At 41.1% G+C, this 13,811-nt stretch overlaps 1 protein-coding gene across 3 annotated transcripts in view; it reads left to right on the top strand.

Annotated features, from left to right (window-relative positions):
* The window catches only part of MICU2 (mitochondrial calcium uptake 2), a gene marked incomplete at both ends in the record, with an annotated part of 83,266 nt that overhangs the window by 45,904 nt on the left and 23,551 nt on the right, over nucleotides 1-13,811 (top strand). For all 3 annotated transcript variants that reach the window (XM_080690339.1, XM_080690337.1, XM_080690338.1), the window contains 2 exons: nucleotides 857-904; nucleotides 3,116-3,198. In XM_080690339.1, the coding sequence (XP_080546465.1) occupies nucleotides 857-904; nucleotides 3,116-3,198 (131 nt within the window). The remainder of the gene's footprint in view (nucleotides 1-856; nucleotides 905-3,115; nucleotides 3,199-13,811) is intronic.

Genomic DNA, 13,811 nt, shown 5'->3' with positions numbered 1-13,811 from the left:
GAAAACAAGTTACTCAGCACCCCCATGGGTGCTTTCTTGCTACTCTCCTCAACCCCCCACAACCCCCACCCGCCCTGTCACACAGACTTTGAGAATCTGCCCACCCACCTTGGGAGGACAGCCTACTCTAGTGGGTCCACTGATTTATATGCTACTCTAAACCAGAAACACCATCACAGACATACCAGAGGAAAAAATATTCAATTAGATACTCTTTGGTCTAGTCAAGTTGACCCTTAAAAACAGGTTATTTAGCTGGGCGTGGTGGCACATGCTTGTAATCCCGGTATTCGGGAGGAGAGGCTGAGACTGGAGGATCATGGTTCGCGGACAGCCTCAGCTACTTAGTGAGTCCCTCTGCAACTTAGTGAGACCCTGTTTCAAAATAAAAAATTTAAAAATAGGGCAGGGGGTGTAGCTTGGAGGTCAAATGCCCCTGGGTTCCATCCCCAGACCCGCCAAAAAAAAAAAAAAAAAAAAAAAAAAAAAAAAAAAAACAGGTAATTTAAAGTGAAACAGCAAGTGTTTCTTTTTACTTGGGTAAAGTTTCAATATGAATAGTTCCATGTGGTTGGTTCTTTTTTTTTTTTTTTTTGGTGGTACTGGTGGAACCCAGAGGCTTTCTACCTCCGGGCTATACTCCTAGGCCTTTTTTATATTTTATTTGGAAACAGGGTCTCACTAAGTTGCTGAGAGCCTCACTCAGTAGCTGAGGCTGGCTTCAAACCTGTGCGATCCTCTTGTCTCAGCCTCCCAAGTGCGGGGATTACAAGCGTGTGCCACCACGCCCGGCATGGTGGTTATTTCTAAATCATCTAAAATTTAGTCCTTGATCTGTTTCTGTTTTCTCTTTCAGGACTGATTTCATATACTGAGTATCTTTTCTTGCTTACAATCCTCACTAGTAAGTATCCCACAATTTTTCACATTAATCATGTGAATTGTCTATTTTACCAAACAAGATTTTTAAAGTTTGACATTTATGTCTTTATTATTAAAAATATTGGAAACCAGGTGTGGTAGCACATGCCTATAATCCCAAAGTTGAGGAGACTGAGACAAGACAATTACAGACTCAGCAACTTAGCAAGACCCTGTTTCTAAATAAAAATAAAATAATGCTGGAGGTATAGCTCAAAGGTAAAATGTCCTTGGGCTTAAAACCCAGTTCTGGCCGGGCGTGGTGGCACACGTTTGTAATCCCAGCGGTTGGGAGGCTGAGACAGGAGGATCACACAGGTTCGAAGCCACTGAGTGAGGCCCTCAGCAACTTAGTGAGACCCTGTTTCCAAATAAAATATAAAATAGGTCTGGGAGTATAGCCTGGAGGTAGAAAGCCTCTGGGTTCCACCTCCAGTACCACCAAAAAAAATTAAAAATAAAAAAATAAATAAAACCCAGTTCTGCGCCGGGCGTGGTAGCACATACTTTAATCCCCACGCTTGGGAGGCAGAGACAGGAGGATCGCTCAAGGTTTGAAGCCAGCCGCGCTGGCTTAAGAGACCCTGTTTCCAAATAAAAATATAAAAAAATAAGTGTCTGGGAGTGTAGCCCAGAGGTAGAAGGGTTTCCAGGAACCCCAGTACCACCAAAAAGAAAAAGAAAAAAATCTGGTATCTTAGTTTCTGTATCTACAAAATGATAATGTTTAATTAGATGACCCTGTTAGGCCTCTTCTGCTTCCTTTGCACCATGATGTCCCATAACTTTGTTTCCTGAAAAGAAGTCTTATTGAATAGGAAAGTCATAATTAGCCTCCACTAAGAAGCATGGTAATCCCAGTCCTTGGGAAGCTGAGACAGGAGGATCACAAGTGTGAGGCCAGTCAGTGACTTAATGAGGCCCTCTGCAACTTAATGAGATCCGATTTACAAATAAATAAGGCTGAGTAGAGTGCCCCTTGGTTCAATCCCTAGTACCACACACAAAGTATTAAAACTCTCACCTGAAATTATATATAAGATGCCTGACTAGTACTTGTCAAAAATAAGAAGTCATGAAAAATAAGAAGCTATCGTAGATGGAGGAAACTAAAAAGAAGTAACAAATCAATGCAGCCTGGTTTCTTATAATTTGATCCTAGAATGGAAAAGATCATTAATGGGGGGGAGGGGTGTGAGCTCCAAGTCAAGTCTGTAGCTTCATTCATAATGGTCTACCAAAGACAATTTTTTTTTCTTTTTCTTTTTTTTTTCAGGGGGGGTACATGTGTGTAGTACTGGAGATTGAACACAGAGGCATTCTACCTCTGAGCTATACCCCCAGCTCTATTTTTTATTTTTTATTTTGAAACAGGATCTCACTAAGTTTCAGAGGGCCTCACTAAGTACCTGAGGCTGGCTGCAAATCTGCGATACTGCTGTCTCAGCCTCCAAAGTACTGGAATTACAAATTAGGATTACAAGTGTGTACCACCAGTCCTCCTAGCTTAATTTCTTAATCTTGATAAATGTGCTGTGCTTACAAAAGGTGTTACTATTAGAGTAAACTGGATGAAGAGTCTGCGGGGATACTTGTACAGGCCCAAAAGAATTCCAAAATTAAAAGCTTAATCTCTTCTGAAAAGAGAATAATCATTATGAAAATAAGATGGGCATGGTGGCGCACATTTATAATCCTAGCATTTGAGAGGCTGAGACAGGAGGATTATGGTTCACGGACAGTCTCAGCTACTACTTAGTGAGGTCCTTTGCAACTCAGTGAGATTCTGTTTCAAATAAAGAATAAAAATAGGGCTGAGGGTGTAGCTCGGAGGTAGAATGCCTCTGGGTTCTATCCCTAGTACCACCAAAAAAAAAAGGAAAGGAAAGAAAGAAAAGAAAGTAGCCACAATATTGAAGCGTGTAGGACAGCTCAGAGTAGAACTAAAGAAGTAAGTTCTAAGTTCACTTTGCGTTGAAGGACATAGCTGCAGAGCAGAGCTGTGAGGAGTACACTGGAGGAGGCAGGCCCGCCCAAGGCCGGCCGCCGGCCCACCTCTGAAAGTGTGAGGACGGGTACATCTGCTTTCTGTTCGGCACTGGAAGTCTATTTCAGATTTGGAAGTCTACCTATCTGCACATCACTTTCATTTCACCAACATTTGAATAATCTTTTGCCTTTCACTTCGTTGCAGAGCCTCATACTGGGTTTCATGTCGCTTTTAAGATGCTAGATGCGGATGGCAATGAGATGATTGAGAAAAAGGAGTTTTTTAAGGTAAGCAAGTGGTTGATAGGAATTTTACTTTTATCATAAAACACCTGATGCTTGTGTAATCATTTTACAACTCCAGAAAAATCAAAGTTATGTTCACTATCCACTATTCACTATGCGAACATAGAAGTTTGACTTCTAAGTTTTCTGCAATACAGTTTCGAGAAAACTAATAAGTGAACAAAGCTTAACATTCCAAAGGAGAATTAGCTTAAGGACCTATATAATTAGGGTTTTATGATTTCAGTAAATAACACAGTAAAAAGGACTTCACACAAATATATATGCTTTAAGGAATATGTGTTAAAGACATGTTAAAGTTTTTCTGGTACCCAAAAGATTGGGAATAAGAGAAACTTAAACCTAGCCGGGCGTGGTGGCGCACGCTTGTAATCCCAGTGCTTGGGAGGCTGAGACAGGAGGATCGCGCAGGTTCGAAGCCAGCCTCAGCTACTTAGTGAGGCTCTTAGCGACTTAGACCCTGTTTCCAAATAAAGTATAAAATAGGTCTGAGAGTATAGCCCAGAGGAAGAAAAGCCCCTGGGTTCCACCCCTAGTACCACAAGAAGAAGGAGAAGGAGGGGAAAAAAGAGGAGGAAGAAGAAACTTAAACATGAAAAAAACACAAAACACAAAAATGTACAAAAACACAAAAATGCACAAAGTTAGTGCATATTTTCTGGGAATTTGCTTAAGGCTGATATTTGAAAAGCTGGAAATATATTTAAGTGCTATTTCTGAAGACGTAACTCTAGAATATCCAACTCAGTAAACTTAACTCTAGAAATCCAATTCAGATGAAACATCCACTCTCTTTCAAAAAAAAATTTCAGTAAAAAAAAAAAAATGTCAGGTGTGGTGGTGCACACCTATAATCCCAGTACTTGGAAGACTGAGGTAGGAGGATCACAGGTTTGAGGTCAGCCTCAGCAAGTAGTAAGACTTGCATCAACCTAGCAAGACCCTGTTTTCAAATAAGAAATAAAAAATCAGGCTGGAAGGTAGAATCCCACCAAAAAACAAAAACAAAACAAAAAAAAAAAAAAACCTCTGTAAAATTTTAGGCATGTACAGGTTAGGGTTTTAGACTATTTTTTTTTCTTTTTTTTTTTTTTTTTTTTTTTGGTACTGGGGATGGAACCCAGGGGCATTCTACCTCCAAGAGGCACCCCCAACCCTATTTTTTATTCTTTATTTTGAAACAAGGTCTCACTAAGTTGCAGAGGGCCTCACTAAGTAGCTGAGGTTGGCTTTGAACCTGTGCAATCCTCATGTCTCAGCCTCCCACATGATGGGATAACAAGCATGTGCCACCAGGCTTGCAGCCAGCCTCAGCTATTTAGTGAGGCTCTCCTCACCTTAGTAAGACTGTTTCAAAACAAAGAATAAAAAATAGGGCTGGGAATATAGCTCGGAGGTAGAAAGTCTCTGGATTCAATCCACACACACACAAAAGGAAGATATGTGGATAAAAGTACAGCACAGTTCTTAGCACATACTCATGTTCACTGTAAACATGCTACATATGTAAATGGCAAATTAAGTATATACATAAATGACCAAGCCAATGGAACTGTCTTAGAGCTGGTAGAATTAAAATGATGCATACACTCAATATGGGACCTAGCAACTGTACTCTTAGCTATTTAGTCAAAGAACAAACAAGCATCTATTGGCCCAGGATCTACACGAGAATATGCATAGCAGCTTTATTCATAATAGCCCAAATAAGAAATAAAAAAATAGGTCTGGGGGTCTAACTTAGAGGTAAAATGCCCCTGGGTTCAATTCCTAGTACCATAAAAAAAAATACCTGAGAATTTTCTAAAATACTGGAAATATTTCAGACCATGATTAGAGTAGGGTTATGTGGGTATATAAATTGTTGAAATTTGTCAGATTATATGCTTTTTTTTTTTTTGTTTCAGTACTGAGGTTTGAACCCAGGAGCATTCTACCTTCGAGCTACACCCCAAACCCTTTTTTTTTTTTTAATTTATTTTGAAAAAGGGACTAGGTGATTTATGGAGAGCCTCACTAAGTAGCTGAGGCTAACTGCAAACCTGGATCCTCCTGCCTCAGCCTCCTACTGGTGTACAAGTGCACCATCATGCCTAGCCAGTTTATATACTTTAATTTGGTACATTTTGTTTTATATTTTTTTTTAATTTTATTTTATTGGTGCACTGTATTCATACATCATAGTGGGATACAAACTTTTGTAGACATACATGCACACATCGCCCAGTCAGCCCCCACCCGATCCCCACCCCATTCTCTCCCCATCCCTCCCTCCCATGCTTGGCTTAGTGGTTGACATCTAGTATTATAGCAATTTATCCAAAATTAAAAATGATAATCTCACATAACAGTTTCATTTGTCTGATACCAAGCTTTTGATGTCTTAAAGATAACATTTCAATATTTCTTTTTGCTTTCTTTCTTACCAGAGAATATTTTTTTCTTTTTTTTAGGTGAAACTATCATATATTTATTTTTCAGAAAAAAATCTATCCTGATATGGAATATGGACTCTAGATACCCAAAACAATCTCGAAGCAAAAACAAAGCTAGAAGATGTATATTTTCTGATTTCAAACCATATAAAGCTACAATAATTGAAACAGTGTAGTACTGTTCTAAAGGCAGATATATAGACCATTGGAGTTAAATACAAGCCTAGAGCTAACTTCTTCCCTATATTGGCAAGTTATTTTTGACAAGGTTTCCACGAAGATTTGGTGGTGGAAATAATAATCTTTTAACTAAATATTGTTGAAAAATAATAATTACATGGAAAAGAATAAAATTGGACCCTTACCTAATCCCACATACAAGTATTAACTCAAACTAGATAAAAGACCTAAATATAAATCTTAAGACTATAAACTTTTAGGAGAAAATCTGGGTCATAAAACCTCACAACATTGAAATTGGCAGTGATTTCTTGGATATGATTTCAATGGCACAGGCAACAGAAGAATATACAAACTCCCTAAAAAATAAAAGAAAATATTGTATATCCAAAGACAATGTAAACAGAGTTAAAAGTTACTAATAGAATTGGATAAAATATTTCCAAATGCTATATCTGAAGGTATATTAATATTCCAACTAGAAATCCTAAAAATTAACAACAATAAAGGCAAACAATACAATTTAGAGATAGGTAAAAGACTAACATAAATAATGAATCTCCACAGATAACCAATCTTAGTTGTCTGTTGGATGGAAACTCTTGTTTCTCTGGTTCTGGTGAGTGTTACCTATTTCTTCTTTGTAGTTAATCTCTTTGAGTATTTTCTCTAGCGCTGGTTTTGAAGACATAAATTCCTTCAGTTTCTGTTTGTCATGGAAGCTTCTTATTTCTCCATCTAATTTGATAGAAAGTTTTGCTGGATAGGAAATTTTTGGCTGGAAGTTGTTTTCTTTCAGAGTTTGGAATATGTTACTCCAAGCCCTTCTGGCTCTCATGACTTGGTTTGGGAAGTCTGGAGTGATTCTAATTGGTTTGCCTCTGAATGTCACTTGGCCCTTTGTTTTTGTTGCCTTTAAGATTCTCTGCTTGGCTTCCACATTGGTCATTTTGACAATTATATGGCGTGGGGATCCTCTTCTCGGATCCTGTCTAAAGGGAGTTCTATAAGTTTCCTGGATCTGTGTATCAACCTCTTGCTCTATATTTGGAAAATTTTCTGCTATTACTTCCTTGAAGAGATTGTTGATCCCTTTGGTTTCACTTTCTTTTCCCTCCTCTATTCCAATTATTCTTAGGTTAGCTCTCTTAAAATGGGCCCATATTTCTTCAATGTCAGATTCCTGCTGTTGGATATCTTTTTCTAGATTAGAAACTATGCATTCATTTTTGGATTGCTCATCTTCTAAGAACGAGATTCTGTTCTCCATGTGGTCTAATCGGTTGTTTGTGCTTTGAATTGAGGCCTTTACTTCATTAATTGCATCCTTTATCTCTTTTTGGCTCTCTCTGAGTTCTTTTCGAAGCACCTCTATTATTTCTACAGTTATTTTCCTGATTTGATCTTCTAGAAATCTCTGATTTTCTGTTTTATCAGGTTCTGATGTTGTGGGGTTGTGCACATTCATTACTTCAGTGTTATTCCTCTTTCCCATGATTTCGGATGTTTGTGCCTTCTCTGGGTTCTTCCCTTGGGTCACTATGGCTTCACTTAAGGTGCTCTGGATCTCGAGTCTGTATTATCTCAGACCCTACTACTCCTTTACTGGGTTGTATCACAGAGTCTCCGACCCAGGGAGTCGATAGAGGCTGCTTTAAACTATGGGGGGTGCCAGGTTGCACGCTCTCCTATGGTGTGATATATCTGCCACCACCACTCCCTCACTGGGTCAAGTCCCAGGAGGCACAATACTGGGATTTCTCCTCTGTGGCCCGCAATTTGACTCACTGTTCTTGAGTACGTAGATGTAGCTGTACTGGACTCGGTGAATTCACTGCTGCTGCCGCCGCCGGTGGCAATATGGCGCCTCTGCCACGCCCTCGGCCATGAGGCTGGCGTATTTTTTCTTCTCTGGTTTTGATTTCCACTCTGAATCCCTGCAGCGTGTGCTGAGCTCAGCCACTGGGAGCTTTAAATGCTGTCTGCGCCGAAAGATCCCGCCTGGCTGTTCCGCATCGGCTCACCTCGGCTTGCTGTAGCCGTCCGGTGAACTCGCCGCTGCCGCCGGCAGTATGGCGCTGCTGCCGCGTCCTCGGGCACGTGTGTCTCCTCTGTGGCCCTGAGCTCTGTTCTCAGTCCGCTTTCTCTCTGGAGCCTGGTGGTTTTTTTGTTTTTCTGGTGATGGTGTTTTCTGGCTATGAAAGGCGCTCTTTTTGTGGTAATGGAGATTGGTTGTTAGCGGGACTCTTAAGCCCCGCTTTTCTCGGTCGCCATCTTCCCGGAAGTCTTCTTGTTTTATATTTGACAAAAGTTCAAATATGAACTTGATAAAGTTTCATGCCACAAGCTTTACAAATAAGACTACAAAATACTTTCTTTTATTTATAAGAAACTATTGTAAGACCAGAAACAAATGATATAACAAAAAAATTTAATAGAGAATAAACTTATAAAAATGTGGAAGCCCGGCATGGTGGTACATGCTTGTAATCCCAGCATTTGGGAGGCTGAGACAGGAGGATCACAGTTCAAGGACAGCCTCAGCTACTTAGTGAGGCCCTTTGCAACTCAGTGAGACCCTGTTTTAAAATAAAGAATAAAAAATAGGTCTGAGGCATAGCTCAGAGGTAGAATGCCCCTGGGTTCCAACCCCATTACTGCCCCAAAAAAAATAAAAAAATAAAAAAAGAATAAAGCAAAATAGGGCTGGGGGTGTCACTCAGAGGTAGAATACCCCTTGGTTCTATCCTCAGTACAGGAAAAAAAAATGGTAGGACCCCACTGAGTGTGGTGGTACATGCTTGTAAATCCTAGTACTTGGGAGGCTGAGACAGGGTGATGGAGGATTAGTGACCAACCTCAGCTACTTAGTGAGGCCCTCCACAATTTAGTGAGACCCTGTTTCAAAATAAAGAATAAAAACTAAGGCTGGAGATATAGCTCAGAAGTAGAATGACCCTGAGTTCAATCCCCAGTACTGCACACACAAAAAGTGGAACCCCACAAAAAGTGAGTTTACAAATGTTTAGCATCTTTAGAAGTGATATAGAAGAGGGTTTATAAGTGTACAGGGAGCCAAGTCTGGTGGTACACCTATAATCCCAGTACTTGGGAGGCTGAGACAGGAGAATTATAGGTTTGCAGCCAGCCTCAGCTACTTAGTGAGGCCCTCCACAACTTAGTAAGACCTTGTTTCAAAAGAAAAAAATCGGTCTGGGGAAGTAAGTTGGAGGTACTTGCCCTTGATCAATCCCCAGTACCACACACACAAAAAAAGTGTATAGGGAAATTGGAAAAGATGTGGGTCTATGTGAGTGGGCAGGCATCTGATATGACCAGGATGGGTAGTTGCTAATTTAAAATCTTTTGAAATACGGATGTGGTAATACGTACTTTAACCACAGTACTTGAGAGGCTGCGACGGAAGGATCACAGATTTAAGAACAGCCCCAGCAGTTTAGCAAGACCCTGTTTCAAAATCAAAAATGAAATAAAACTTAGGGTTAGCTCAGAGATAGAATGCTTCCAGGTTCACTCCCTAGTATTTTATTTTTATTTTTTTTTTTATTTTTTTTATTATTTTCTTTTTTTGCGGGTCTGGGGATGGAACCCAGAGGCATTTGACCTCCAAGCTACACCCCCCTGCCCAATTTTTTTAATTCTTTATTTTGAAACAGGGTCTCACTGAGTTTCACAGGGCCTCACTAAGTAGCTGAGGCTGTCTGCAAACTGCGATCCTCCGGTCTCAGCCTCCCAAATGCTGGGATTACAAGCGTGCGCCACCACTCCCGGCTTTCAATCCCTAGTAAAACATAAAGTAGATCTTGGAGAGTAGCCTGAAGGTAAAAGGCCCCTGGGTACCATCCCCAGTACCACCAAAAAAATTAATTAACTAACTAATGGGAGCCAGGTGTGGTGGCACACGCTGTAATCCCAGCATTTGGGAGGCTGAGACAGGAGGATCACAGGTTCACAGCCAGCCTTATCTACCTAGTGAGGCCCTCTGCAACTTAGTGAGACCCTATTTCACAATAAAGAATAAAATAGAGCTGAGAGTGTACCTTGGAGGTAGGATGCCCCTGGGTTTCACCCCCAATACAGCCCCCCCAAAAAAAAATTTAATGGAGCAGAACATGATGGTACACTCCTGTAATTCCAGTACTTGGGAGGCTGAGACAGGATGATCACAGGTTTGAGGACAGCCTCAGCAAATAGTAAGACTTTCTTCAACCTAGTAAGACTCTGTTTCAAAATAAAAATAGCCAGGCTAGTGGCGCACGCTTGTAGTCCCCGCGCTTGGGAGGCAGAGACAGGAGTATCGCGCTGGTTCGGAGCCAGCCGCGCTGGCTTAAGAGACCCTGTTTCCACATAAAAAAGTTAAAAAATAGGTCTAGGAGTGTAGCCCGTGGGAGTGTATCCCAGAGGTAGAAGGGCTTCCAGGAACCCCCAGTACCACCAAAAAATTAAAAAATAAATAAAAATAAAAAATAGGGCTTGGCTTAGTGAGGCCCTCCACAACTTAGTGAGACCCTCTTTCAAAATAAAGATTAAAAAATAGGGCTGTGTATAAGGCTCAGAGGTAGAATGCCCCTGGGTTCCATTCCCAGTACTAAAAAAAAAAAAAAAAAAATAGAGTTTGGGATACAGCTCAGAGGTAGAATGCCCCTGGGTTCCATCCCTTGTACTACACACACACACACACACACACACACACACACACACAAGAAATGGATACAAGACTACAACAGATACTTAACAGGAGGAAGTATAAAAATGAGCGATAAGCACTCAAAACCGTGCTCCACTCAAGTCATCAGGAAGTGCAGGTTTAAAGCCACACCATGGTGACACGCCCTGAATTCCCAGTAGAACAGCCAAGATTCCTGTAAAGAACAGTCATAACAGGTGGTGGCAAGGATCTAAAGGAACTAGAAATAGCTTAGGAAAAAGTTCAGCAGTTTCTTACAAAGCTAAACAGACCTATTACCCTGCTAGGTATTATCCAAGTAAAGCTCAGCCCACCTCCACAAAAATGAGTTGCACAAGAATATTTTTAGCACTTTGATGCATGGTAGTCAAAACATGGAAACAACAGAAACATCGGTCAGCAGATAGCTGAATAAATGTAGTGTAGTCGTACAATGCCATGCAGCTCGACAGTAAGCGGAAACAGACTGCTGCTGTGGTTTGCATGATACAGGTGAGCCTCGGGACCGTCGTGCTGAGTGGATGGAGACAGATGCAGAGAACACGTGCTGTGGGATTCCAGTTACTTGAACTTTGAAACTAACATCACTGGGGATGTGGGAATGCAGGGGTAAAGGATGGCCTAAGAGACACAAAGAAAGTCAAAAGTATGTGGCTAAGAGTTGTATATTTTAGTGTATGTAATTTTTTTCTAAAGAGCTTAAGTAATAACTGAGAGGGGAACAGAATGGACAGAAGTGTAGATGAACCAAGAATGTATTAATAATCACTGGTATATTATAGAACTCTGATTATGTTCAGTTTTTCTCATAATAGAACTTTAAACTGGGCATGGTGACATACACTTTGTAATCCCAGTATTGGGAGACTAAAACAGAATGATTGCAAGTTTGAGGACAGCCTCAGTAACTAATGAGACTCTCATCAACCTAGCAAGACGCCATTTCAAAATAAAAATAAAATAAGGCTGGAGATGTAGCTCGGAGGTAGAATAACCCTGGCTTCAATCTCCAGCACCACAAAAAAAAAATTAAACTTTAAAGCCATTGTGGTGGTGCACGCCTATAATCCCAACACTTAAAAGACTGAGACAGGAAGATCACAGTTTTGAGGCTAGCCTCAGAAACTTAGTGAGGCCCTCAGCAACTTATTGAGTCTCTGTTTCAAAATAAAAAATAAAATAAAGCTGAAGGTGTAGCTCAGAGTTAGAATACCCCTGGGTTCAGTCCCCAGTAACAACACGTACACACTTTAAAACGAGGGTGGAAGCCAGGCGTGGTGGTGCACGCTTGTAATCCCTGCGCTTGGGAGGCTGAGACAGGAGGATCGCGCAGGTTCAAAGCCAGCCTCAGCTACTTTGTGAGGCTCTCGGCAACTTAGTGAGACCCTGTTTCCAAATTAAATATTAAAAAATAGGTCTGGGAGTATAGCCCGGAGGTAGAAAGCCTCTGGGTTCCACCCCCAGTACCACCAAAAAATAAAAAGAGGGTGGAAGCCAGGCACAGTGGTCCACACCTGTAATCCCAGTACTTGGGAGTCTGAGACAGGAAGATTTCAAGTTCAAAAACAGCCTCAGCTATTTAGCAAGACAAAACAAAAAGGGCTGAGATATAGCTAATAGGTAGAACACCCCTGGGTCCAACCCCTGAAGCCCAAAAAAAACCAGATGGGAAGTTGGGTATGGTGGCTCATGCCTATAATTTGGGAGGCTGAGAAAGGAAGATTTCAGATTAGAGGACAGCCTCAGCAATGTAGTGAGACCCTGTTTCAAAATTTTAAAAAGTAGAATTGAGGGTGCAGCTCAAAGCTAGACACCTCTGGGTTCAGTTAGTTCTCAGCAACATGCATGCAGGTGGGGGCTGGAGATCAAGGGGAAAATATTTGGGTATTGAACTTGGCATTATACCCTTTGGTTGTCAATCTAAAGACCAAGAGGTGAAATAAATATAAGGCTTTTCTACTTTTCCCCCTAAAGTAGAGAGAAGGGGCATTGAAAACTGGTTAAGGGATTTTTTTTGGGGGGGGGGCGGGTCTAGGGACGGAACCCAGGGGCATTCTACCGCCGAGCTACACCCCCTGCCCTATTTTTTTTTTATACTGAAACAGGGTCTCACTAAGTTGCAGAGGGCCTCACCAAGTAGCTGAGGCTGTGAACCATGATCCTCCAGTCTCAGCCTCCAGAATGCTGAGATTGCAAGCATGCGCCACCACGCCCAGCTAGAGTAAGGGATTTAGAGAATTAAAGATAAACCAGCCAGGCGTGGTGGCGCACGCTTGTAATCCCTGCGCTTGGGAGGCAGAGACAAGAGGATCGCGCTGGTTCGGAGCCAGCCTCTCTGGCTTAAGAGACCCTGTTTCCAAATAAAAATGTTAAAAAAAAAAAGGTCTGGGAGTATAGCCCGTGGGAGTGTATCCCAGAGGTAGAAGGGCTTCCAGGAACCCCAGTACCACCAAAAAAAAAAAAAAAAAAAAAGATAAAACAGTTGGCTAAAACAGACATAATTGAAGTAGCTAAATTTGAGGTAATTTGAGCTGGGCGTGGTGGCACACGCGTGTAATCCCCGCGCTTGGGAGGCTGAGGCAGGAGCTCTGAGAAACTTAGTGAGACCCTGTTTCCAAATAAAAATATAAAATAGGTCTGGGAGTATAGCCCAGAGATATACTTGGGGGTTCCACCCCCAGTACCACCAAAAAAAAATTTTTTTTGAGGTAATTTGAACTTAATTGCAGCAGTTTTCAAACTGTTAACAAAGAAAGCACCTAGGAGGAAATGAGTAAAAATTTGTCTTCTAATTGATTTGATCCGATATTTTGGGATTTGGTCTACTGATTTTTTTAATCTTTTTTTAATTTGCTTTCCATATGAAGATTGGTACAAATGACTCTTAAAGGTAGGTGGGTTTTGTTATGTACTCAGTTTGAAGGTAATAGAAATGTCAGCCTGTAAGTTATTTTAATGCTTTATAAATGTATTAAATATGTCCATATATATATATATATATATATATATATATAATATTTTTCATTACGGTACTAGAGATGGAACCCAGAGTATTCTACCTCTGAGCTACACCCCAGCCCTATTTTGTGTGTGTGTGTGTGTGTGTGTGTGTGTGTGTGTGTGTGTGTCTGTGTGTGTGTGTGGTACTGGGAGTGGAACCCAGAGGCTTTCTATCTCCGGGCTATACTCCCAGACCTATTTTATATTTTATTTGGAAAGAGGGTCTCACTAAGTTGCTGAGAGCCTCACTAAGTAGCTGAGGCTGGCTTCGA

The sequence above is a fragment of the Muscardinus avellanarius genome, assembly GCF_963383645.1.
Source record: "Muscardinus avellanarius genome assembly, chromosome: 2".
NCBI lineage: Eukaryota > Metazoa > Chordata > Mammalia > Rodentia > Gliridae > Muscardinus > Muscardinus avellanarius.
Note: the sequence above shows the minus strand (reverse complement) of the source record. Positions and strands in the feature narration are given on the sequence as shown.